This window comes from Peromyscus maniculatus, chromosome 3, assembly GCF_049852395.1.
Source record: "Peromyscus maniculatus bairdii isolate BWxNUB_F1_BW_parent chromosome 3, HU_Pman_BW_mat_3.1, whole genome shotgun sequence".
Taxonomy (NCBI): Eukaryota; Metazoa; Chordata; class Mammalia; order Rodentia; family Cricetidae; genus Peromyscus; species Peromyscus maniculatus.
In genome coordinates, this window is record NC_134854.1 from 56755348 (window position 1) to 56782334 (window position 26987).

At 45.1% G+C, this 26987-nt stretch overlaps 1 protein-coding gene across 5 annotated transcripts in view; it reads right to left on the reverse strand.

Annotated features, from left to right (window-relative positions):
* Nucleotides 1-1040: 1040 nt before the first annotated feature.
* The window catches only part of LOC102914158 (aldose reductase-related protein 2), a 42680-nt gene continuing 16733 nt past the window's right edge, over nucleotides 1041-26987 (reverse strand). Inside the window, exons 4-15 of one of the 5 annotated variants that reach the window (XM_042273026.2) lie at nucleotides 26563-26616; nucleotides 24112-24265; nucleotides 15731-15955; nucleotides 13685-13852; nucleotides 12482-12598; nucleotides 11672-11749; nucleotides 7127-7249; nucleotides 6756-6862; nucleotides 5991-6072; nucleotides 5061-5144; nucleotides 4437-4519; nucleotides 1041-1373 (exon numbers count right to left, since the gene is read on the reverse strand). In XM_042273026.2, coding sequence (XP_042128960.1) covers nucleotides 1331-1373; nucleotides 4437-4519; nucleotides 5061-5144; nucleotides 5991-6072; nucleotides 6756-6862; nucleotides 7127-7249; nucleotides 11672-11749; nucleotides 12482-12598; nucleotides 13685-13852; nucleotides 15731-15796 — 951 coding nt within the window. In that variant the 5' untranslated portion in view covers nucleotides 15797-15955; nucleotides 24112-24265; nucleotides 26563-26616 and the 3' untranslated portion in view covers nucleotides 1041-1330. Of the gene's footprint in view, nucleotides 1374-4436; nucleotides 4520-5060; nucleotides 5145-5990; nucleotides 6073-6755; nucleotides 6863-7126; nucleotides 7250-11671; nucleotides 11750-12481; nucleotides 12599-13684; nucleotides 13853-15730; nucleotides 15956-21268; nucleotides 21341-24111; nucleotides 24266-26562; nucleotides 26907-26987 lie in introns of those variants that run through there. The other 4 variants (XM_076566555.1, XM_076566553.1, XM_076566556.1 and 1 more) reach the window with 4 other exon arrangements.

Here is a 26987-nt window from a genome sequence, read left to right on the forward strand (position 1 = left end):
TGGTAAGAGACAGAACCAAGGTCGAGGCTGTGAGAAAGAGCTGGTTTCCCACAGCAAACGAGACGTCTATGAGAAACAGCATCTGAAAACCACATTTTGCTTCTTGAGCCCTACAGCTCCCTAGTGGTAGCCCCCACGACTAAGCAGTCCCAGGGGAAGCCATCTGACGAGGAGCCCTGAAGTATAGGGTGGATGGTGTCCACCCACCGCCACCACCATGCACACTGGAGGAAGGGCAGGACCGGAAGCAAGCAGGCCTCTGAGCAGCAGATGAGACACTGACTATGAGGAGCAGGGTTAGGGTGAGCTAAAGAGGTTTTCCACCCTATGGTTACCACTTAGTTTTTGAATGCTTTTCTCTTTTCAAAACATTTGGAGCAAATGTGACCCGATGTGAGCGTCTTTAAATTTGTAATATGGGTGGCCAGGTGCCTTTATGTTCTTCTCTTTATGCCTTTCTCAAAGACTGCAATGTTTCCAAGAAGAAATACTATAGAATAGGAGCATGTCCCAGATAAATGGCAATAGATTTTCATGTCCAGACTCCCCATTTACCCAGGTATGTCCTTTGTGGATTTCAGACTCTTTCCCCACCAGCACTGACTCTAAGGCCTGATGGGGTATTAAAGACACTGACTCTAAGGCCTGATGGGGTATTAAAGATGCACTGACTCTAAGGCCTGATGGGGTACTAAAGACACTGACTCTAAGGCCTGATGGGGTATTAAAGACACTCACTCTAAGGCCTGATGGGGTATTAAAGGCAAGGATGGGGAGTGACCAGAAGAAAGTGACAAGAAGGTCACAGGGAAATAGAAGAAGTAAGAAGACTTGGGCAGAGGAGGACATCAAATTGCCTTGGGTTCTCCGTGAGAGCACCTTCCTTTGAAACTTGGTTTTAGCCACTCACTTCTCAGGGACCTCAAGCAAGCAAGCTCGTGGCTTTGCCATGCTTCTATTTTGTCTCGTGTAAAATGTGAAGAATAAGAGTTGACCCCAACGAGTTCACTCATTCAACAATCACCTCAACACTTGTTGGATATGTTTGTGACTGTTATGATTTTTATTGTTTTATCTTTATATCCTCCAATGTTTCCAGAGTTTCTGGGTTTTTTGATGAACATTCGGTCATTTAAATTAGTGAAAGAAATACCCATTTGCTTCTCAGAGTCACGTTTCCTTGCATCACAGTTTACTCCCGGGTTCAGCACGAGGATTTAAGTACAGCATTGCCATTAAGTACAGCACAATGTCAGGCAGGCTTGGCTCAAATGGGAGTCCAGGAATGAGTGAGGTGTGCGTCAGCAAAGCCTCATCAGATGGTTTAGCTTCAGTATTCCTCATTGTAGGGATATTCTTCCATGTTTACTGTCCTGCAGCAACAAGCATGGAGAAAACGTTAGTGTCATCTAATGGTGTTTTGTTTTGTTTTGTTTTGTTTTGTTTTGTTTTGTTTTGTTTTGTTTTGTTTTTTTAGACAAGGTCCCTTGTATCCCAGTCTGGCTCTGAACTCTACACAGCAGAGAACAACTTTGAACTTATGATCCTCCTGCCACCACCACCAGAGGACTGTGATTAGAGGCAGGTGCCACCGGGCCTAGTTTTATTTTTTTTAATTATTTCCTTTATGTATTGAGATTATATATGATCATATCCCTTCCCTCTTCCTTTTCCTCTCTCCAAAACTTCCCATATGCCTCTCCTTGATCTCTTAGGAACGTGTATGTATATACATAAACATACATGTATGTAACGACAATTAATGAAAAAAGAGGCCATGGATTTGGAAGAGGCCTGGTTTTATGTACTACTGGGGATCCAACTCAAGTGTCCATGCATACCAGAAAAACACTCTCTCAACTGAGCTGCTTCCCCAGTCCAGGCATTCTTACATGGAATAAAAAAGAATGTACTTTCTATGTGCTTTCTCAGCCTCTCCACACCCCATTCCCTGGAATGATTGTTGGGGAATATTATTTTAAGGTGTGTTGCTTTTGTTTATGTTGCATTTGTTTAACTCTGTGAAGCTGTGTTACTGTGCCTGTCTAAAACACCTAGTGGTCTAATAAAGAGCTGAATGGCCAATAGCAAGGCAGGAGAAAGGATAGATGGGGCTGGCAGGCAGAGAGGATAAGTAGAAGGAGAAATCTGGAGGAAGGAGATGGAGGAATGAGAGAAGAAGGAGGAGGACTTCAGGGCCAGCCACCAAGCTACCCAGCCACCCAGCTACACAGCCAGACACAGGTTAAGAAGGAAAGAAAAGGTATACAGGAATAGAGAAAGATAAAGGCCCCTGAGGCCAAAGGTAGATGGGATAATCTAAGTTAAGGAAAGCTGGCAAGCAACAAGCCCAGCTAAGGCCAGGCATTTATAATTAAGAATAAGCCTCCATGTGTGATTTATTTGGGAGCTGGGTGGTGGGCCCCTCAAAAGAGAAAAAACAACTAACAACAAACTGTGACACATAAGTGGCTCCAATACCATGACCTTCCCTCAAACTGATGAACAGAGCATTTGAAAAGAGGGTAGGGAAGTATGCAGTGGCCAGGGTCTCAGAAACAGGCCCACTGCCAAGGCCCTCATACATACTGTTCATTCCATATTACAGAAAAGTAAGAAATCATGATGAAATCAATAGATTGGTTGTTGTATTATAGTTGTTGTATTAAACAAGGCAAGATAAGCCATGAGCTAGGATCTCTGATAAATCCTAAACTTGTATTCAATGGATATTTGCTGTATTTGGTATTATCATTCCTACTCAGTAAATAAGAAATCGGAATTGGCAAAGTTATAAATCTATCCTAGACTTCATAGCTACTGAATGACCAATCTATTCCCTCCACTCACTTATAAGTATCTCACATTACCTATTTGATAATCAAAAGGCATCATAATCATGTCTCAAGCCAAATCCTTCACTTCACAGATGACAATTCTGCTCTTGAATTGCTCATGCAAAAACAAAGCAAGCAAAACCATATTTGTTCATTTTATTTGGCAAATTCAGTTGGCTGTTTTCTATTGGAAGCCAGGTCCAATTATTGTCCTCTCTTCACAAGATTGTTATAGTAGGCTCCCTGTGGTCTCTCAATGCAGAAGTCAGCTTGGAACTTTTCAGACACATCACATCCTCTCTTGGCTTCTAAGTGCCTTCCTTTCTAAAATCAAAATCCTTCTCACAGTGTGTACCAGCTGCATGCCCTTAGCTTTAAGGCTGAATTCCTTTCTTCCCACAATAGCCTTTACTCATCTGCTGCAGCTTCCCTGGCCCCCTTTTTCCAGTGCCCTAAATCCACTACCTCAGGGCATTTGCACTCACTGCTGCAATCGCCAAGAAAGGCGTTCTCCTAATACCACATGCTGCATCTTTTGCCTCTTTCAGCTGTGACTTGATATATCAGCAAAACTGCCCCCTGGGTCATGACATATAAAACATCTACTCCAGCAGGATGCACCACTTCCCATACTTTTTACCTATTTTACTTTTCTCTATGGAATTTGTTACTGTCTGACATACATACTTAAAGTTACTTCAGATGGTGCTACAATACAAGCTTGGGAAGCATGAAGTTTGTATAGTGTGCTGTGCCAAACACCTAAAACATGCTGGCACATAGCACATTGCAGGTAAGTCATTAATGAATGAGTGAGTGGATAAGTGCTTCTGCCTCCAGAAAAGGAAGAGTGTTGTGGAATACTAGTTGAAGATATGTTACATTCATTTGTGTTGTGGAATATTTGTTTGATGATGCAAAGATGTGTTGCATTCTTTTATGTGGCATTTGTTTAACTCTGTAAAGCTGTGTTACTTTGCCTGCCCCAAACACCTGACCGATCTAATAAAGAGCTGAAACACCAATAGCTAGGCAGAAGAGAGAAATGGGTGGGGCTGGCAGGCAGAGAGAATAAATAGGAGGAGAAATCTAAGGAAGAGAGTGAGGAGTGAGAAGAGAGGAAATGGGGAGGAGGACACCAGGGACCAACCACCTAGCCATACTGCCAGCCATGGAGTAAGATGGAAAGAAAGATATATAGAATAAAGAAAGGTGAGAAGCTCAGAGGTAAGACATAGTTAAAGAGAAATGGGATAATTTAAGTTAGAAAAGCTGGCTAGAAACAAGCCAAGCTAAGGCTGGGCATTCATAAGCAAGAATAAGTCTCCACATATTTATTTTGGATCTGGGTGGTGGGCCCCCAAAGAGTGAAAAAACCAACTATAGAACATCATGTTCTTTCTTAAAATTCTGGCTTCAGATGCAAAATTCATAGAATTAGCAGCAATTAGCAGTCATGACTTCCCATGACTCAAACTTTACTTTTTCACAACTTCCAGAAGATAGTATTTGAAGATAAAGTTATCCTGGATGTCTTCCAACCCTTCTAGTTAATCCTCTGCAGCTTCAGAAAGCTCGGATATAACCCTACCCACTTACTCAGGCAGCAGGCAGGCCCTCCAGTTTCTGTTGAAGCTGAGGATAGTGGCCATCTCCTGGTCACTCAACTGGAAGTCAAAGACCTGGAAAGACAAGAGTCCCAAAGCTCCTTAGCAAGGAAAGGGCTGGCACCTGAGGCTGTACATAAGCTCTCACTACATACAAACCATTTCTAGTTTAAGAACTGAGTTATTTCTAGGGTTCAGAGTCACAAAATCTTAGTTTGCACAGTGTCTAATCCTTGAAAGACACATGGATCCTTCCAGAAGGACATTTCTTCAAGTCCAGTCCATTCAGCTAAAAGGTTGCTAGGAAGGCCAGGGCAGTCTGCACTTAGGCAGGATAGTCTATGGCCCTTGATCTAAGTGCTCATGGGAAAGCAAGGTTCTTCTCTGTGCATAAGGTACACCTATGCTCAGAGCTGACAGGGCTTCTCCGGCCCCACCCTCATCTCATTTGTGGCTCACTGGTGCTTTATCTCAGCTCTGTTGAGGCCAGTTCCCTGGCACAAGAGTTCATAAGATGATGAGAAGTTAGGGACGCCACTGATGCTGCAGGATAGGATGAGAAGCCTACTGAGAGTCCTCCGATACATACGTAGCAGAGGGTCAACCAGGATCTTACCTGAAAGTTCTCAAGTATCCGTGCTGGTGTCACAGACTTGGGGATCACCACCACATTCCTCTGAATGTGGAACCGAATCAGAACCTGTGCACAAAAAGTGAAGTGAAGGCATGTGTTCACTAAAAGAGGAGAATTGTGGTTTAAATGAAAATGAACCCACAGGTCCATGTGTTAGAAAACTTGGTTCTCAGTTAGTGGAACAGTTTGGGAAGGATTAGGCGAGGCCTTGTTGGAGAAAGTATGTCACTGGGGGCAGGCTTAAGGTTTCAAGACTCATGTTGTCCCAGTGTGCTCTCATCTTCCTGCTTGTGGGTTGAGATCTGCTCCAGCACCATGCCTGCCCGACTGCTGCCATGTTTCCTGCCATGATGGTGATGGGCTCCTATGCCTCTGGAACTGTAAGCTCCAAATAAACCCTGTTTTCTGTAAATTGCCTTGGTCATGGTGCCTTTCACAGCAATAGAAAAGGAACTAATACAAGGACTATCTCCGCAGCTCCCTATGGCTTCTTTATTTCCCTTGATCCTGAAAGATACACCATGATTTCTCCAGTTAGAAGTGAGGACGTGGCAGGGAGCTGATGAAGAGTGGTGGTTCTCATTGGACACCACCAACTGGATTTCCCAAAGACGCCAATAGACTTACATTTCCCACTTCTTCCTCTCTAAGGGGTTAAAAGAAGGCAATATAAAGAATAAAGCAAAACTATAAAAATGTATTGCAAAAAAAAAAAAACCCAAACAACAACAACAAAAACACCACACACCTTTAATCCTAGCATTTGGGGGGCAGAGGCTGGCAGATCTCTATGAGTTTGAGAACAGCCTGGTCTATAGAGTAAGTTCTAGGACAGTCAGGGATATACAGAGAAACGCTCAAAAAACAAAAACAAAGGGATTGCAGGATTAAAATGGGAGCAGCATATTTTACCTGGGCTGAGGTTTTTTTGTGCTTTGCAGCAATCTCTTTAATCTTCGGGTCTTCTAGTAGTGAAGGGTCTTCCGGCTTGGCCCTAAAGGCAGAAAGATAGCTGGAGTGAATAAATCACCAAGGCTCTTCCATGCACTGAATGAACCCCACTTCCATGACAGTGTCAAGGCTGAGCACCACAGCCTTCTCCAACTGCAAAGCAGGCAGGGGAGCCACCTGGAAGCATCGTATCCTTCCTGGGGTCCCATCCATAGGCTCTGGAGCCTCAGGAATTTGTAAGCATGCTCTAGCACTAAATAGCAGGAATGGAGCACTCTTAAGAGGTAAGGCATCCTGTCTTTAAAAAAAAAAACAAAACAAAACAAAACATTGTGCCCCCCCCCCCCAAATCCGATTTGGGTTTGTCAGATATACTGCTATAGACACATTTTTTTTCCAGGTGCATAAGAAATTCATACCAGCCAGGCAGTGGTGGCACATGCCTTAATTCCAGCACTGGGGAGGCAGAGACAGGAGGATCTCTGTGAGTTTGAGGCCAGCCTCAGCTACAGAGTGAGTTCCAGGAAAGGCTCCAAAGCTACACAGAGAAAACCTGTCTTTAAAAACAAAAAAAGAAAGGAAGAAAGGAAGGAAGGGAGGGAGGGAGGGAGGGAGGGAGGGAGGGAGGAAAGAAAGAAGGAAGGAAAAAATTCATATCAATACTAGCCAATTATTAAACACTAATTTTAAGAGTGATAAAAGAAAGTCACCACTCTGAAGCCTCACCAAGGCCTATGTGGAGAGCCCAAGGGACTGTAGGCTGTGACAGTGATGCCCTTGGAGTGGCAGTACTGGATCAGTTTCTCCTGGGTGAGGTATGGGTGACACTCGACCTGCAAGAGAAAACACCTGTCACTAGGGAAGTGGGCCTTCCTTCCTGAGTGGCTCAGAGGGAACTCCAGGCACAAGAAAAGACCAACACAGGCCAGATACAACCCACTGATAGATGTGCTACAAACCAGACCAAAGATCTGCCTCCCACCTCCCCGAGCATCCTGAACACAGGCCTCAGAGATGAGACTCAGTAGATAGTATGGAAATTGCCTCCCAGTGTGGAAGCAGTCACAGAGCAGGACCCTTCAGCAAAGAGAATTTACCTGGTTGGTCACTGGCTTGTGTTTCAGTCCAGGCTTGTTCAGGAGCCTTTCAATCTGCAAGTGGTTGAAGTTGGAGACGCCCAGGGCTTTCACCAGCCCCTGGTCCACCAGTTCCTCCATGACCTGTCACAGTAAGGAAGACTGATGGTTGTAGGAGGACACAGGGATGCTGGCTTGGCTTAGTCCTTGGATAGGAGGAATGGATAAACAACTCTCCAGGTTAGGTAAGCTGCGACACTAGAAATGTCAGTCCTGACAGCCGATGCCCGTCAAGGGGCAGATGCTACTAGGATTGTATGCGCTCTGGGCTCACCTCACCCAAATCTGCATAACCTGAGAAATAGGCTCCCTGGCTTTTTCTCCCCCTACTGTGTGTGTGTGTGTGTGTGTGTGTGTGTGTGTGTGTGTGTGTGAGAGAGAGAGAGAGAGAGAGAGAGAGAGAGAGAGAGAGAGAGAGAGAGAGAGAGAGAGGTTGGGGACTGATGGTAGGGTCATTCAGGCACTCGCTACATCTCTGGCTGCTTTTCTTTTCATTTTTAAAATTGAGACAGGGTCTCTCTAATTATCCAGATTAGCCTTGAACTTCCTCTGCAGGCCAGGTTAACCTCATCTTGTGATCCTCCTGCCTCTGCCTCCTGCACCTGGGTTACAGGCCTGTGTCATCAGAACCAGCTGCCTATCTGGGTTCTGACCCCCACTTTCCTCTGCCATGTAGCTTGTTTCCCAGTGGGAAGACATGCAGACATATCAGACCCTAGCAAGGCGCTCAACCTAGGGCTAGGTGGGTCTGAAATCTGGCCAATTGACTACTTGCCCCAACCATGACTCTATGTTAAAGGGTATTTCTAAAAATAATTTTGCCCAGAATGAGCAATTCACAAATTTGTCAAGATATCATCCCTGACAGTGGCAGCCACAAACTCAACATGTACTTGTAATTCATTTATTGCAAGTCTCTGCCGAGGAGTTTGCAGAATATAAAAGTACACAGTGTGTGTCTGTCAGTGAACCATCAGCCTTCATAATGAGGCTCTTTGGGCTCATTTGACAGTGGGCATAACCCTGAGCATCAGTGTGGGAAGGAAGGAATCCACGTGGGTCCCAGAATGACAGGATAAGCAGAGTTTAAATTGGGCCTGAAAAAAAAAAATAGCACAAAGGAGGGAATCCATGAACAGAGTGCAAAAGAAGTCAGAAGCAACACTAACAGTGGAAACCGTGAGAACTGGGAACAGTTTCTCAGCCTTCCTGCAACTTGGAACCCTCTGAAAGCTTAAAATAAAAATGTTGCTGGGTGTAGTGGCACATAACTTTTATCCCAGCCAGGAGGCAGCCTGGTCTATATAGTGAGTTTCAGGGCAGCCAAAGCTACATAGTGAGATCTTGCCTAAAAAAAAAAGTCTTGCGGTAACATTCCAGCCCCACCCCCAAGCTTCTTACTGACTTCCTCTGTGACACAGCATTGGCATTAGGATGTTCAAAACTCCATGTTGAACTTAGTGTACAAAGTTGAGAGCCACCAGGCTGAGTGAAGAAGGACTTTGGTAGGCAGAACTGTCCAGCACTGACCAGGAAGTGGAATGAGATAATTTTAATGTGTTTGTGTCCTAAATTAACTTTGGTTTGCATGTATGACCCACCCTACCTTCTTTACATTAATTTCCCCTCCCCTCTTCTGGAGTTCAGTCAGTAAGGTTTCCACTGGATTGGTTGTTGTTCCAAAGGAACTGCTCCATGCTGGCCTGGTTAATCCTGCTGTTCTCTAATCAACACCTACAGCTTGTCTACATGTGCTCTAAAAAGGTTCCAGTTAGCACTAATTATTGGATTCAGCCTTAGGACATAGCACTAGGCAAGTCAGGGATGTCCTTAGGTATCTGACTGTGACAGAATTGTCATAGTTAATTCAGTATAAGAACCAAAGCTTGGGTGGTCTCCACATCTCACTATGAAATATTACTGAATTATTACATGGTCACACATGACAGTTATCATGTCAAGTTATTAATAATAACTTGTTTTTGTGCAAAAATGAATGCCACACAGACCATTCTTTGTTGTTTACTCCATGTGTATAAAACCACCCTATTGTTCATTAAAAGCCACCATCAAAGCAGGTGTCGTTTTATTGTTGCTGGTCTCTTTAGAAGCCTTTAATTTTTCCTTTTCCCATCCAGGTCAGAAAGACTCAAGGAAATCTTCAAGACCCATTATAAATATAGACAGATTTTTGAATTTTATTTTCCTGTTGTGTTAGTGACTGGACCCAGGGCCTTGTGCTGGCCCCAGATGGGGTGCCAACGGCAGACCAAGTGACCCGAGTCCTTTGGGTCTACCACCCAAGTCTACGCTGGTAAAACAACTCATTGAACTGGTTTCTCACAGGACCAAGAGTGAGGAGCCTATAGGAGCAGGGGCAACTTCAGAGCTGCTACACCACCAAAGAAAACATTTTTCCAGCAACCATTAACCCCCTACATGTCCACAAGCAAGAGGGGGGCCTGTGTGCTAACTCTTGAGCTGCTCCTGAGCCCCTGCTCTACCTCACAATCCCTGTGAACCCTCCTCCCACCCCCATTTCACGAGGGAAGGTTAGCGGGCCCAGTCTTGTGAGGGTTTCGTGTTTACGGGAGATTGTTCTGTTAAAAGAAAGCAATAAGCTGGGCGGTGGTGGCAGCGCACGCCTTTAATCCCAGCACTCAGGAGGCAGAGCCAGGCGGATCTCTGTGAGTTTGAGGCCAGCCTGGACTACAGAGTGAGTTCCAGGACAGGCACAAAGCTACACAGAGAAACCCTGTCTCAAAAGACCAAAAACCAAAAAAAAAAAAAAAGAAAAAAAGAAAAAAAAGCAATAGCCAGAGCACAGCATTCCACAACCCTAGGGCTGCCAGCCCGGCCACTATAAAACGTCAGCGGCAGCTCTGCTTCCTCTCTGTCCCTTCCACTGTTACACACCGTGTTCTCCATACTATCCCGCTACCTCCAGTTAAAGTTCAGAATAGCAAAAACACTGCTGGTGGCTAAACACTTTGGGATAAACTAACCATAAAAGAATTACATTTAATGTCATTCTATCAGTTCCCTCCTCGTAGGAAAACCCGTGTAAGTCATTCTGAAGTAAGGAGATACAACCCAAATTCAGGGCTGCTGGACAAGCAACACATGAATTCTTGGGATCTCTGTCACTGCTTGTTTATGACTAGCTTGTTCACTTTTTCCGCTGTTAATGTTTGAAAGCACCCACCACCTATTTAGCTTTTGAACATTTATTTTGGACATCAAGTATTGGTCTGGGTTCTCCAAAGTAACACAGCTGGTAGATTGAATTGTTTGGGTTTTTAAAAAGCAAGGTGCTTGCTATTTTCTGATGTTTAGATATATGCTCACTGTTTGCCAAGTACAGTGCTAAAGATTTTGGTAACTGGACTTTTGAGTCAGATAGAACTGCTCTAATCTTAATTGTGTCATACCCCTGTTGCATAATTTGATGATGTCCCAATTCTTCTGGTTACTGGTTTCATCATTTGTACATAGGGAAAGTAACATTCCCTCACAGGGTTGGTGACTAATGCACCGTAATGAAGCTTTGGATGTTAGCTCTCTTCATCCTTATCACACCCTGAAGGATATAGAGCAGTAGAGTGTATTATGTGAGTGTGTTCACGGTGTGTGTGTGCAGGAACACATGGCATGGCAAGTGTGCAAAGGTCAATGGACAACCTCAGGTGTCATTCCTCACCTTTCACCTTGTGTGAGACAGGTCTCTTTGTTTTCATCTCTGCGTATACCGCACTAGCGGGCTGGAGATCTGGGGACTGTCTGTCTTTCCCTCCTATCTTGCTGTATGAGCACGGGAATTACAGACATGTGCTTCCACACCTGGCTTTGTGTGCATTCTGGATCCTTCTGCTTGTGCAGCAAGCACTGAACCACTAAGCCTTCTCACAAAAGCCCATATATAAGAATTAACTGCCTTGAAGGAGTTCAGTCTTTTCCCTAGGCTAGCTGGGTGTGGTGGTACACGCTTTTAATACCAGCAGAGGTAGGCAGATGTCTGAGTTCTAGGACAATTAGGGCTGCACAGAGAAACCCTGTCTTGAAACCCCAAAGTAATAATAATGATGATAATAATAATAATAATTTCCCTTGGCTACTCAGCTAAAGTGTGCAAGTCAAGACAGCATCCCTGTACCAAGTGCCTGCCCTTAGTGTCAACGCAGCATATGCTTACCACAAACTGAGGAACACTGTATTTCTTGTCTCAATTAAGATCCTAAACGTCACCTCAAAAACAAATGATTTTAATCCCAGAACCTGGGAGGCAGAGGCCAATGGATCTCTGTGAGCTTCAGGCTAGCCAGGGATACACTGTGAGACCATCTCAAAAAAAAAAAAGTAGATGATGCCAGATGAACCCTAAATCCAAACATGGTAAGGAAGGTAAGAAGAACTCAAGGAAATGAGACAGAATTACACACAAGGCATGTGGGCCTTTTCATACCATAATGACAACATCTCCATTGGACAGTAGAAGCTGGAACCTACCTCCCAGGCATCCAAGAATGTTATCTTACTGGTGAGGACATTGCCTTGGTCATCTTTGGGGAATAACTCCTTCCCAGGCTGTAAATACAAAACAAAATGCACATTGGCTGCACCTGCCCTATGAAGCAAGGCTCCAGAACAGTGAAATACCAAATATCAGCTTCAATACCATCTCTATCCCAACCTACCATGGTAGGTAAATCCTAAATTACAGAAACTGCTGGACTGCTTCCCGAATCTACTACTGTATGTCAAAGATGCTATCAGGAATTTCCATCACTGTGGAAATGAACGCATCGTACCTGAACCCACATGGACCCGGAGGAAATTTTAATTTCAACATCACTAGGCACGGGCTAGATCTGAATGGTACAATTTGCTGAAGACTGTAACCAGAGCCTGTCCTTGACTCCTCTGGAGGTCCAGAGCTTGGGTGGTTATCATCACCCTAGCTGTGCATGAGTGAGGGGGGCAACTGAGAACTCACAGCCCTCCAGCCCCTCACAGCAAGCAGAAGCAGGGCTCTGGGCGCTGAGTAAGGAGGGGGGGTTGTTTTGTTTTGTTAGCATGGATTTAATACTTCCCAACATCCTCATACTTGGGCTTTGCTCTGGGAAGCCACTCCCTAGGCACACTTTGCTTGGAAGGAGTGTCGAACCCTAAAATAGAATATGCAAGAATAGCCAAAGACATCTTTTGAGAGGGCATCACTGGACCTGGAATCCACAGGAAGTTGGCAGGCTTCTCCCCTGCCCCCCTCCCCCCCAGCCCTATCTCAGAGTCATAGAAGGTGTGGAGAGCAGCTCGAACCTGAAGTCCCTGGGGCCAGTGAATCAGATAGAGGTCCAGATAGTCCAGTTTCAGATCCGTGAGGGTCTTCTGAAAGGCTTCCTTTAGCAGTTTCCTCTCAAAGCAGGTGGGCCACAGCTGCAGAGCGCAACAAGGAAGCATTAGGAACTGGAGAGAAGGGGCCACGCTAAGCTCACCCTCCCTGCTCTGAGATTTACAGGCTGATCTCACCTCAAGACAAGCTATTTATATTTAACCAAATTGTCTAATTAACATACATGATCTGATATGCAAGGTTCCAAGGGCTCAGCGAGTCAGGTTATTTCCTGTGTGTTGAGGAAATTTATTTTCCTCATGATTTATTTTCCCATGCTTACCAAATTCTGTGTATTTCTTAGATCACTTAGCATTCTGATGATATTGGGGTTTAGTCCCATATCTCCAAGACACCAGACCCTAATGGTGAATTACAAGGAGTTTAAGTGGCCACTCTGTACAGTGAGTCTGTTTCTCACACCAGATGCTCTTTCCAAGTGGGTCGAGTATCCCAGCTAGTTATACCCAAACAACAACCTCACACTCCACTCGCCTCTCTCCTTTTTTAAAAATAGCATTTTATAATTCACCCTTGACTGAATTGAGATTAAAAAGGTATTCCTATGTAATGATTTAAAAAAAAAAGCTCTCTTTACATAGCCACTGAGAACACAGTACTGAGCAGTATGGCTCAGGACCCATCCCTAAGATTTATTTTATTATTTATATGTATGTGCCTATGTACACATGTATGTGAGTGGATGCCTGTAGAGGCCAGAAGAGAGTGTGGAGTGCTTTGGAGCTTGAGTTACAGAAGCTGTGAGCCACCTCATGTTAGGTGGAACCAAATTGCAGTCCTCTGCAAGAACAGTATGCACTCTTAACCCCTGAGCCATCTCTCCAGTCCCAGGAGATGGCTTCTGACTAGGTAGAAGGATCCCACTGACAGAAAGCAAGACAGTGAAGAGCACTCGAACCTCAACGGAACCATCTTGTTATGGAAAGCTAACATTGGAGGGTGGGCCAGCAGCGGAACCTTCTCAGTACTGACTTGGAGTGTGGATCTTCACGCCCACAGATATAACAAGAGCAAGGAAGGAGTTTAGGAGAATGGTGGATAGGGCTCTTGGTATGGACCAGATTATTCTACTGGCTTTGAAGTCATGTCCACCAAGTGGGCCATTGTACCTTGCTGACAATGAAGAGGTCCTCCCGCTTCACAGCCTTCTCATTGATCTTCTCTTGGAGGGCTTCTCCTATTTCATGCTCATTGTAATACGCATATGCGCAGTCAATATGGCGATATCCAGCATCAATGGCCACCTTCACAGCTTCCTTGACTTGGCCTCGGGGAGACTAAAAGACAACAGAAAAGGACATTGGATGCTCTGATGCCAAGACTTTCCTCACCAGACTCCACACAGCCCAGCTTCTGAAAACCACAGCGTTGCTGGGGGACACTGGGGAAGAAAACCAACTTTTCAAAGGAGAAGAAAAGTGGACCAGAATGTTCACCACCACACGTCCTCTTCCTACCTAAGAGTCAGTTCCCATCAAATCCACCAGTTCTTAAAGAGTCTCTTGTTTCTGAGGTGACAGATGGCTCCCACTGCAACTTGCTAAAGGCCAAACTCAACTCTGAAGTGACCCAGAGGAATTTCAGCCCCAGACCATGTGAAGAAGGTGGAGAATGATAAATTCAGACTCTGCCACACAGCAGTGTAAATGGACAGAATACTGTAGACTTCTTTTTTAAACAAAAGCCAAACCACTGGGTGTGGTGGCCCATGTGTATAATCCTAGCATTTAGAAAATAAGAGGCAGGGGGATTGTGAGTTTGAGGCCAGCCTGGGGTACATAGTTGCCTTCAAAATAAAACATGAATACAAAAAAAACCTTCAAACAAACAAAAGCAACCAACCAAACAAAGATCCTTCCTCTCTCACCAACTCTAAAAATTTCTTGGTTAAGTATCAAACACAGAAAAGCACCACAGAGATCTTGTCTGCTTCCCTGGGACAAGAAATGGCCTCTAGCCATTCAGAAGTACCTGGGCCCTCCCCTCATACCATACCTGCCTGCCTTTCTGCAGATAAGAACAGACTCATTCAGGTCAATACCACCTCCTTATCTTTAAAACAACTCCCTTGTCCAGCTCTCCGTCTAATTTTGAATTTCTGAGAGTTTCTTCTGGTAAGAGTGCCTGTCAGCTTGGTAGAAAGTGAAATGTCTATTATGGAGCAAATTCAAGTAAGATTTCAACCCGGTGCTGAAACAAGGCTGTGTCCTATCTGTGTCCCACGGGCAGATGAAAAGACAGAACAGGAGACAGAGGCTAAGTCCCCAGAACAGGAGACATGGGCTCCAAAAACAGCTCCTTGGAGAGGCTCACACCTGTAATAACATCTGGAGGCTGAGGCAGGTGGATGGCCAAGTTCAAGGCCAACCTAAGCTCCAGGGTGAGTTCTAGGGCAACTTAAACTCCCCGTCTCCAGAAACCAAATAGAGAGCTCCTGGAAACGAGTTGGCCAGAGTCCTGTTATCACCAAGGGAAACGCAAAGGCAGGGTTGGGAGATGGGACAGTATCAGACTTGTCTCAACAGAGGCTGGGGAATCTGCTTCTCTGGAAAGGAGGATGGGCCAGGGGACATTCTGCCAGGGTAGTAACACTGCCAGGCAGGGCCCGAGCCCAGGCTCTGTGGTCTTCGTGCTTAGAGTTTAATGTGCCCGGGAATCAGATGGAGTCTTGGTAAGGGGCAGGGGCCAGTTCAGTAGCCTAGGCAGGGGTCTGAGACTCTGCCTTTCCCACAGGCTCCAGGCCAGATGCTGCAGACGGAGTCCTTCCCCATGGGCAGCAAGGGGAGCTGAGTCATGTGGAGCTCAGCGTTCTGTCTTTGAATTACTCAGCAAGAAAAAAAATCCAAAACACAGTCAAGACCTAAAAAATGTTGGGTGTCTCATAAGTTCAGAGGAAAGCTTCCTAAGAGAGTAACTGCATGGAGCCTTTTGTTTTTAAAGTCCAGGGACAGCTGGAAACTTCACATTTGTTCGAGAAGTTATCATCACGGCTCAGAAAAACCTGTCTGAGCTTTGAGGCCTGAAGCGGTACAAAAGCCAACAGCAACTTGGGTCCTGGCTCTAAGATTCCAAACCCTCAGCAGATACTGGGGAAAGAGAAGGAAATTCGAAGACTCTCCTTGAAGACAGCAGGTCTCCCAAGACGGCACACTCACCTGCCAGGTGCCCAGGCCCACGATGGGCATCTTGGCTTTGGTACTGAGCTCCACGAAGGTGGCCATGGTTGCTGCCGAAGACTTCCTGAGAGAGCCAATGTCTGTGTGCTGGTAATGAGGCTAGTGGAGGTTTTATGTCCTGGACGAAGAGGCAGAATCTTATTGCATGAGCAAGCAGCCACACCCAGGGACCGGCTCCGAACAGGAAGTTTATCTTCTGTAAGACTGCAGAGAGTGAATGAGGATTAATCATAACCCAGTAGCAAGTCTCCCTCGTGCAGCATGAATTACTCTGGGAGAGCTACTTAGAGGTTTATGAACCTAAACAACGGGGCGAAAGGTCCTTCAAGATGCATTGCTCAATTTGCTTGAGATGCAACATTCCGTGAAGAGTAGTGAGCCCTGTAGATATTCCAAGAGGTTAAAGCATGCCAAAGTTTTCAGAGGCAAAATGAGGAAGGAGGCTTTCATCAATTATTTTGAGACAACTGTGTCGATTACAGAAATCAACAACTGAGGTGCTAGTCTGAAGTTAAAAGACAGACAGGCAGGGATTGTTGCAGGGGGGAGAGAGAGACAAAGTGTGTGGGGGACAAGACACTTTGAGCAAGGCTATGGAGTTTCAGAAGGGTCTGTTTTCTGTCTTTTTTCTTTTTTTAAGTTTTACTCATCTAATTGCTAGAAGGTTGTAAAAAAACAAATTTCCCCAGTTAATCAGCAGGTCAGGACCCTTTCTTTGATAATAGTCTCTCTCTTTTATTTGAGATTTGACCAGTTGTATTTATAATGACCTTTTACACTTTTTGTGCTTACATTAAAAAAAACAGATTTTTGTAAATACAAATATTATATATCACCAAGGAAAATGTGAACAAGAGAGACAATTATAAGATGGGAGTAGAAAGCACCTTTATTCCCGTCACTCAAGACATCACTGCCCAGTGCTTTTTCCTCAGATCTTTCTCTCCGTGTGTATTAGTTTTTATGCACTGCACTCATGTTTTCAAAATTGACACCATAAGACAAGCTCATCTATCATTTAGAGTAAATCATTTTAAAAGTGCTTTTATGCCAAACATTCTAATATTTTATTGGATTTTGCCATCATTTATCCTGCCATTTCCACTATTCTTGGATATCTGCTTGATTTCCAACTGGTTCCTATTATGTATAAATAATATTTCAAAGTATATCATTGCAATGAGGCATTGGACACAGAGTCCTTGGGATAGATCTTTAGAAGTATACAGGCAAAGGAAATTTGTTTCAGTTTATCTTGTGATGTCTGGGTCCAAACTGATAGTTTTTTCTAAGTGGGAATTTTCCCTTCTGCCATTTATTGAATAATACAAATTATTATCTTACCTCCATATTTATAATTCTCTAATACTCCTGTACAAATGTTCTTGACATTTACTTTGTTGATATTATAAAACTAATACATGTCCTCTATAAAGAGGAAAAAATATCAAAACAAACAAAAGATTTTGCAGAGTTGTAAGAGAAGAAAAGTTGTTCATATTTCAAATTTAGAGATAATTATCATTAATAACATTGGGGGTGTAACTGGAATGTCTGGATGACTGGAGAAGTCCCAGACCATAGAAACACCATACCCCATTTCCCAACATGAGCCTAGGACAGAAATATCAAGCCCACGATGGGAACCCTGACCCCAAGGATGCCTACAGTGACAGTGGCCAATAGCCTGGTGTGTGCCCAAGGCATCTTCAGTGTCTCCCCAGAACAGCGCAGAGAAGAGCTCAATTGTCTGTGGAACTGACTTAAAGGAGACATAGCTCACGTCATAGCAAGGTTAAGGTTGCAATGTGTGTATAACTTAATATATTCGAGAGAGACAGAGCCAAGGTTGAGGCTCTCTGTCTAAGGATTTGATGGTGATATGGACATCTTAGGAAGGATGATTACATTTGAGGACCCAGATTAATTCATAGGATGTGACCAACTTCAGGTAGATGTCACAGCCAAGCCCACCTCACACTGAGACATTTATTTTACATGTTGCCCCACCCCATTGAAATCCCACTGACACCAGGGGAGATAAAATCCTAAATATAGTAGATTTTAATCCATATGTAAAGGGAAGTAAAAATGAAATACAAGGGGTCAGCAGTAAACTAAATTGAAGAAGCTCCATTTATTTATTCTAAAGATGCTGCAGGCTCCTTGATGTTGGCTAGAACATGGTGCAGGTCAAAAGCCAGAGTTCCTTGGGCTAGCTGTAATCATCTTTACAGTCAACTTCTTTATCTGACCTAACATCCAGACTTCTAGATAAAATTCCAGGTATTTCAAAGCTTGATACGCCTCTAGCATCCACCCGTCAGCCTCAGAATGGACAAAGCCTCCACATCATACTCTCACAGAAGAGAGCACTCTACCTTGCTGTAGTCCACACACCTGATGCTTCTCCCCGTATCACTGGTAGTGTTGACCAGTGGATTTCTTCTTAGCCTTTCCTCCTCTTTCCCCTTCTCCGTTTCTTCTTTCCTTTCTCATGCAGCCAGGGCTTGTCTCAAACTAGCCACATAGCTGAGAATGCCCTTGATCTCTGGATCCTCCTGCCTCTACCTCCTGAGTACTGGAATTACAGGTTTGGATTGCAGAAGCATCTGTTTCCTGTCTTCCTAATTTCCAGTGAGTTCCAGGTTGGAGAGGTCATCTTGCACCCACATTGGGCAGCTCATAACCGCCTGTACCTCGAGTTCCAGGGGATCCAATATGTTCTTCTGGCCTCCTTGGGCATCTTCACTCATGGACACATATCCACACAAGTACACATAATTACAAAACAAATAAATGTAAGCCTTTCCAGACTGCCATTCCACAACACAATGACGCGCACTCAGGGGACCCCTGTCCCCTTGATGGCTTGGCATTCATGTGGCTCGGTGCTCTTGTGGCTTGACACTCATTTCTACTTTCCCAGGTTTACGATTTCATTGTCCCAGGCACCACAGTTTGCTTATCTGTTTCCTTCTAGAAGGGCATAGAAGTTTCATCCATGTTAATTTTTCTGTTGGCTCACAATGAGTCAGCAATTTACCCATAGATGACTACTGGAAGGCTAGCTAATATGATCAGCTAATGTAAACAGGAACTTCGTCACTGGGGGAAGGAAAATAAGAGTGAGGCCTGTTGAGTGTTTCCAGAGGAGAGGGGACAGTAGAGTCTTGGTTGTGAAGATTGCCATTCTAGATTAAGTTCAAGTCGCATTGGAACAGTTCTGACCTGACTGGAGCCAGCTGTAACAGTAACCCAGGGAAAATGACTTAGGCCATGCCATGATGTGACATCATTTTGGGTTGACACAGGGAGGTATTTGTGTGTGTGTGTGTGTGTGTGTGTGTGTGTATGTGTGTGTGTGTGTGTGTGTGCTAGTTTTGTTTGCTTTTTTTAAAAAAATTTTTTTTTGGTTTTTCAAGACAGGGTTTCTCTGTGTAGCTTTGCACCTTTCCTGGAACTCACTTGGTAACCCAGGCTGGCCTCGAACTCACAGAGATCCACCTGGCTCTGCCTCCCGAGTGCTGGGATTAAAGGCGTGTGCTGCCACCAGGCCTTGTTTGCTTTTTTAAAAAGATTTTATTTATTTACTTATGTATATGTATGTATGCCTGCATGTATGTCTGTGCACCACATGCATGCCTGGTACCCTTGGATCCCCTGGGACTGGGATTACTGATAGTGTAGCCACCATGTGGGTGCTGGGAATCAAGCCTAGGCCCTCTAGAAGAGCAGGCAGTGTTCTTACACACTGAACCACGTTTCCAGCCCCATACTTTGAATCAACTATATATGGTTTAATAAAGGCTTGCTTAGATACTTTCTAACTTTGTTAATTTACCAATTTACTCCTGGCTTAATTTTTATTATTGTTGTGTATGTTGACATGAAAGTGCATGAATGTGGGTGTGTGCCATGGTGAGCATACGGAGATCAAAGGACAATTTTCAGGAGTTGGTTCTCCCCTTTTAAGCTTGCACGACCTCTTACAGAAGAATTCCAGCCTGGGAGAACCAAGAAATCCCCATGCCTAAATGGTGGTGGTGGACTATTGGCTTACTTCACATAAACCCAGCCTCTCTGATGGTGTTAATGACCCTGACAGGACTGAGAACTGGTTGGAGGTCCCTCCCCGAGGATGTTGTGAGCAGCTGGAGACGACCAAAGTGGAAGAAACTGAGCAACAGACAACGCCATCAGACATTATTTATTATAGCCCTCATTTTCAGGGGACATTTGTCCTGGCTGTTTGCAGAAGCTTAGTCTGAAGTAGGGGAGCCTCCTACTTCAACACATGTGGTAGTGACCAAACCTTTCATGTATCTGCTAAATATGTGAGTTTAATTGAGAAATGTGTCCCTCAAAGTTAGTAAGGCATTTAATAATGAAACTGCTCCCTCAGAAGATGCCTGCCCACTTTCCAAGTTGTCCCTTGTAATGATATCCAACCACCAGGCTCTGCATGTGAAGAGTTTCTGGAACAATGCCCATGTTACTCACACTTGTTCCTGGTCGGATCAGCCCTACTCTATGCTAGGATGCAGTCGGTCCTGCCTTCTAGGTGTTCCTGCTGGAGCCAGGATGAAGGACAAAAAGTAGTTTCTGTACTGAAAGGTCCCGGGGCCCCAGGAAGGGTGTATAGAGCTCCTGACCCATCCCCTCTTCCCCCCTCCCCCCAGCACTGCTGTAGTGCTTCCAAGGTTCTGAGGGAGGGCAAAGAGAAGAGCCGTGTGTCTTAGGACAGGCCACTATCACAACAGCCAGCCTGGACAGGAGAGACTGGTTAGGGCAAGAGAGGCAAGAGGCACCCCCATGGGGGACATTTGGGGTCCTGTGTGCAGCCAAGCAGGCCCTGGTTACTTCTAGGTAGACATAGCTTCTGGGGTCGTTTGTGGTCATGTGACCTCTCCTGCACCCGCAGGCTATTGAGGCCTTGGAATGTCAATTGCATGCTAGATTACAGTCTCTGTATGCAATGTTAGATAAAAACTTGAATTTTATTAAGATGTTCTTCCCTAAGAAAGTCAAAACTGATAGTCTTATTTATTTATTTTTGAGGCAGGGTCTCATATAGCCCAGGCTGGCCTCAAACTTGCTTTGAAGCAGTGGATGACCTTGAATTTCTGATGTTCCTACCTCTACCTCTTAAATCCTGGGATTAGACATGTACCACCACTCCATGTTTTACGCCACGCTATAGTTTGAACCTAGGGCTTTATGCACGCTGGGAAAGCAGTCTACCAAAGGAGCTATATTTCCAGCCCCAAGTCATATATTCTTTAGGAAAAGGCACAGAACAAGAGTCCCAGGACCAAGTCCAGAGCAAGTCATCAGCTCTGCCTGCCATGCCTTGAGACTAGACCAGAACATTGCTAATACTGCCCTCTGGTGTGAGCCTTCTAGGAAAGAACTGGTTTGTAATAAGACATTGAAATATCAAAACACAAACCCCTCCAGAAATACTGTAAATATTCCCAAAATCATGGAAAACAGCAAATCCAGGAACATTCTTACCAGTTCAGTGATTCATTCCATTTCCCATCAGGTCCAATCAGGGGAAAGCATACATCCTGACCTACCTCCAGCCTGTGATCAAGCACATCGGTACAGATGGGTCAAACAAACTTGTTCAGGGGAGTGAAAACATGTGGCTTGTTATCTCACATAAGCAACAGCCTCCAGCATTTCGGGAACTATCTGTCCTTGGGCAAGAGGCTTGCAGATCAGAGGCATATTTGTTCCAAAGATCTCTTAGGCACAGTAATTAAAACTTAAACTGTAACCTTGGCTCTCATAGCTTCACACTTCCTAACGTGGGGCAAAGCAGCTTTGGCATTGAGCCAGGAGGAATCCCCGATGCCGAGTGCATGCCAAGATGTGGGGTTTCTCTACTGTTGGTATGGGCCTGTGCCTAGCCTCCCAAGCTTGTCTGTTAAGAATGGTGCCTTCAAGGGACAAGGGGTCATGTATCAGAAAAGTTAGAATATTATTTCATCATACATATTCTTTCTTGTCTAACTCAAGGATTAAAAACAAAACAAAACTCCAAAGTAATGGAAACACTTGCTGCTCAATACTAAAGGTCACAAACGCCAAAGCAGACCTAAGGCTTGGTCTCCAGAACTTTCTCTGTAATAGTAAGCTGTGACAAAACTCAGAACCTGTGGACATCTAAAGGATTTTACAAAGGGATCTCCCAGATTACAGGAGCAAGTCTCGTCTGTCTGTCCCTTTTCTTGCTTAGAACAGCTAGGGCAGTCTCCCCAAGGTGATCCAAGTACTCCACCCTTCACCAGGATGGGGTGAGGGGTGAGGAGGCTTATTGTGTGCATGTAAGTTGTGACCAGTAGAGGGCAGCAGAGACCACACAGCTGGCTTTTCAAGACCATACCATGAAGCATCCCCTGGGGTCCTTCTTTCTGGGGACAGAGACTGAACTCTGTTCTACTCATGTGAAATTAGCCATTCAGAACACAGTCTGGGACTCAAGGCCAGGCTCAGAGGTAAGACCAAAGCAATTTCAGACACTGGCAAATGTCTTTGAATCCTCATCAGTTCCTGTTCTGTGTGCCTTCTCTGCTTCTCCGAGCACAGTTAGAAGCTGGCAGCCTCGGTGGCATCTGTGAGCATGTCAGAAAAGCAGGGCAGAATCTGGATGTTTATGACATTCCTAGGTGATTCCTGTTCACAGAGAATTTGAGGGTCTTGTCATGACCACCCTCCCTTCTAGATGCCTGCTACCCACAAACCTCCATTTCTGATCCTCATCCTCTTCCACCCCTGTACCCTGCAGCAACACAGGAGAATGTTCTGGTTTGTTTCAGGGTTCAAGAGAGGAAGACTGTCGGTGTGGGCTCCAGTGGGAAGATCTGACATTTGTTTTGCAGGGGATTCCCAAGCCCTCACAATGTGCTTCCAACCTTCAGCTCTATGTGCCTTTGGGTGATGGCTGAGAAAATGAGTCCTGGGGCAAGATGCCCATATAAATATATTATATATTACCATCGCAGGCTAGAGCTAGTTTGTATAAATCTGTGACTTTTCAGTATGAAACGGTTGTTCTCTTTATTGTGTTTGTTAGCTAGCTGTTTGAAAGAGAGGAAAGACACGTCAACACTTTCAGGTTGTGACATGAAGCCTGTTGGGACTTTTCTTTGGGTGCTCAAATCTCAGAGGAAGGACTTTTGCCCAGAAGGACATCTCTCTCTGTTCAGATCCTCAGGTTTTAGGGGAAATGCTGTTAGGTGTGTCTTGGGTGGGCATTGAATACTGTGAATGCCTTCTGAGGTCTGTATCCTGCAGCTAAGGGATTTGGAGTATCGCCTGAGTTGTGGTGTAAGAGGCATCCCAGGGTCCTCTAATGGTTCTTGGCAGTGGCTTTGTGGGTCCTTTGGGAAGAAGAGCTTGCTTAGGAGTGCCCGTGCATGACTTGGGCTGAGAAACAAGCAGCCTTGCAGTGGAAGAACCATAGCCCACCAGGAGAGGGCGCCACGGTTTCGGTAAACAAGTAGCAGAGGCAGGACCTGCTGGCACTCCACCGGGCTGTCCCTTTGCCCGCACCCCCACAACCCAAGGCTTTGTTCTTTTTCTTTTCCAGAAGAGACATAACCCAGGTAAAAAGCGACTGTGAACTCCAGAAACTGTGGCTCTCAAGCTCCCTAAGATGCGTGCATTTTCTAACCGTCCCTCCCCCAAACCTGTCACTCAGGGTCAACAGTCACTCTGCCTCAGTCTCTCCCTCCTTTTCCTCCCGACCCTGTCTGTTTCCGGACGCATTCCCGTCTGTGGTTCTGCTCAGCCTAACCGAGGCGAGGCGCTTTCTGGTATTCCCTGTGCTGTCCTCTGCACTATCCACACCGCAGCCCCGGGGCCTTCCTGCTCTGCATCTTCCACAGCGCTGTCTCCACTGCGCCCCAGGTCATTTCCGATGCCCCAAGCCCAGCTGGCCCCGTGGGTTCTTCATTCCCTTCTTGTAGTTCAGCCTCTCCCCCATCCCCCACCTCCCGCAAAAAAACAAAAAGTGGATTCTACAACCTTCTTGTAGTTCAGCCTCCCCCACACACCCCTTAAAAAAAAAAAAAAAAAAAAAAAAAAAAAAAGCCTTAGACAAAGATTCTCGCTTGGCCAAACTGGTCAGGCTTCTGAACGCCTGTTAGGTCCATCTGAGAACTTCCTTGAGAATCCAGTTTGGCAAAGAACTCTGCACAGTCAGTTTAGTAAGTGCTCCTTGTCCTCGGTATCAGTTCATCTTCCATATCTGATTAGCCTACCACTCTCCACCATCCCCCGCAGAGGTCATGTCTGAATACCCTCCCTCAAGAATCCTGTTAGATCAGTTGAGCCAAAGTCATCCTTACCGCTGGCGCCTCCTCAGTAATTTTCCATTCGCCAGTACAAAACTGCTCCTGGGCCAGGGGTTTCCATTCGCTCACTGAATGCAGTGTTGAGGCTGCGCTCTCTCCCCACGGGTAGAATCTTGTGCGTGGAGGCCGTCCTGCCTAGTTGATGTCTCTGAATAGTAACAATAGTAACCACTGTTGCCTTCCTGCCCCGGCAAGGCCTTCCCACCATCTTGAGTTTGTCCCCATGTCCGTTTTCCAGCTTCGAGCCCTCTGGGTGATATCTATGCATTAGGTGCCAATCCCTTCTTAACTCAAACCCCCTGTACTGTACCTTTCCCCATGAATCTGGAATCTTCCTGAGAGCAAGACCCAAGTGAGGTTGACTGAGCATGGTTTGCTGGGGAATCCATATTCTTCAATAGTATTCATTTGTGAGTGAATGAATCAGCTAATAAGTGAACAGATACGGTTCCCATGGCAGGGGCAGTTGGAAATGAATCCACAAGATAGATTCATATCCTGTCAGGACAACTGGATTGTGACTTGGAGTAGAACATAAGAATTGTATTAGTTCAACCAAACTAAGGATCTCAGGAACTGTTACAGATATTGTTCTTATAGATAGTTCCTTTTAACGAGGATCCCAAGAAAGTGGTGTGTGTGTGTGTGTGTGTGTGTGTGTGTGACCTGCACACACACACCACAATAAATGTTTTAAAAGGAATGTTTGCAACCAAGGGAAATCTATAGTTGAAGCCAGCAAAAGTGTACACAACAACAAAGCTGACAAGAAACAGAAAAAGACTGAATTTCTTGAGGAAAATTGTTTCTAGGAATAGCTGTTCCTAGAGGGGCCAAGCATCCCTGTTATCTGGACCTTGGGGGAGCTTCCAGATCATAGGGTTTTGATTTTAAAACAAGGGAAATCCCAGGAAAGCATAAATTGTTACCTTTACTTAGGATGTCAGATGCCCAAATACTATTATGTGGGGGAAAATAAAACATATGGGAGTGAGAACCAGATAGTTACAGAAATAACTTGAAATTAAATAAATGGAAGTCACAAATTATTAACAAGAACCATTAAGTAGGGTTATAACCCAATCTACTCTTTTGGAAAGTGCCTCTAAACAAGAACTCTGTAAGTCTTATAGAAACTTGGGGTGAAAACTAAGAGAGAATTAGGTGTGTTCTTCAGGGAGGGTACTCCTGAAAGCCTGGACAGGTGTGCAGTGCACATGATCATGGGCCGAAGGCTAATGCAGAGCTTACTCAGTTCATTCTATTTTTCAGACTCCGATGGGGCCTCTACCCAGTGCCCCATGGACCATGGCATTTTCCTGGCTTCATAAGTCGGAGCAGCATGTGAGCTTGGCTTGTTTCCCCTTCTGTCTGTGGATGTCATTTCTTCGCATCGAGTGAGTGTGTGCGGTTCTCTGCTGAACAGTCTAAAAGACCCCGTGAAGGTTGTCTTAGTCACTCTTCTATTGCTGTGAAGACATCACGACCAAGGCAGCTCTTATAGTGTAACTGAGCTGGGGCTTGCTTACCGTTTCAGAGGCTTAGTCCATTGTCATTGTGACAGGGAGCATCGGGGCATGGTGGCATGCAGGTGTGGTGCCAGAGAAGTAGTGAAGAGCTACATCCCAATCTTCAGGCAGCAGGAAGAGAGAGGTACTGGACCTGGTATGTCTTTTGACACCTCAAAGCCCATTCCCAGTGATGCATTTCCTCCAACAAGGCCACACCTACTAATCCTTCTAATCCTTTGAAAAAGTTCCACTACCACTGCCTGGTGACTAAACATTCCACTGTATGAGCCAATGGGGCCATTCTTATTCAAACCACCACAAAGATCTCCGGAGTCCCTTCTTTCTGCAGCTCTCTCTACAGCTGTCTCCTGAGACCCCAGATTGCTAGCACCATTTGCTCTAATCAGAATCTGTGAGGTTCTACCCACCTCACACACTGCCATCTAGAGAATAAGCCATAGCACACACCTGGGGGATAAGAAGCAAGGCTTCATTTCAGTTTCTCAGTTGTCATAGTCCTCATTACCTGACACCCAGTGTCTTGAAAATGAATTTGGAACATAGTGTGCGGCCATCTCCAGCTACTATCATCAGTCTATATGAGCCTAAAGCAGATACACTTGCCTTCTGTCACTTGTGACTCCAGCTGCACTTTCAAGAATAGGTTTTTAATTGGTTGCCAGCAACCATGTCTGTATCTGTCACAGAGTCATCATCATCATCGTCAACAGACACCCTTTCAAAGTGTTTGGTATTCTAATTCATTTGAAGAACTGCATTCCACACCTGCTTCTGAACACTTCCAGCCCACTGTAACATTGCCATCCTTGCCTCATCATCCAAGACCATGGTACTCAGTTAGATGGAAGATTTGTCAGCAAGTATATAGTCAGGCCTTTCATATATATATGTACAAAATAGGAAATTCTCTTACCTCGCTGTTTCTCAACTGCCTCCGCTGTCAGAACTTCTGTCCTCCTGGTGGTATCTACATCAGAATGAGTATCTTTGCTGAAAACTTTTTATACTTCCCCCAAACCATACTTTTCCTTCTATGTAAGATGATATGTGGCTCTACCAGCATCAAGCTTGGAGTACAGTCTTGGGGTTTTATTGCTGTGGACAGAGGCCATGACCACGGCAGCTCTTGTAAAGGAGAACATTGAATTGGGACTGGTTTTATTCGGAGGTTTAGCCTATTAGTGTTATGGCAGGAAGCATGGTAGCTTGCAGGCAGACGTGGTGCTGGAGAAATAGCTGAGAGTTCTACATCCGGATCTGCAGGCAGCAGGAAGAGAGAGCAACGGTGGGTCTGGATTGAGCATCTGAAACCTTAAAGCCTGCCCCTAGTGACACACT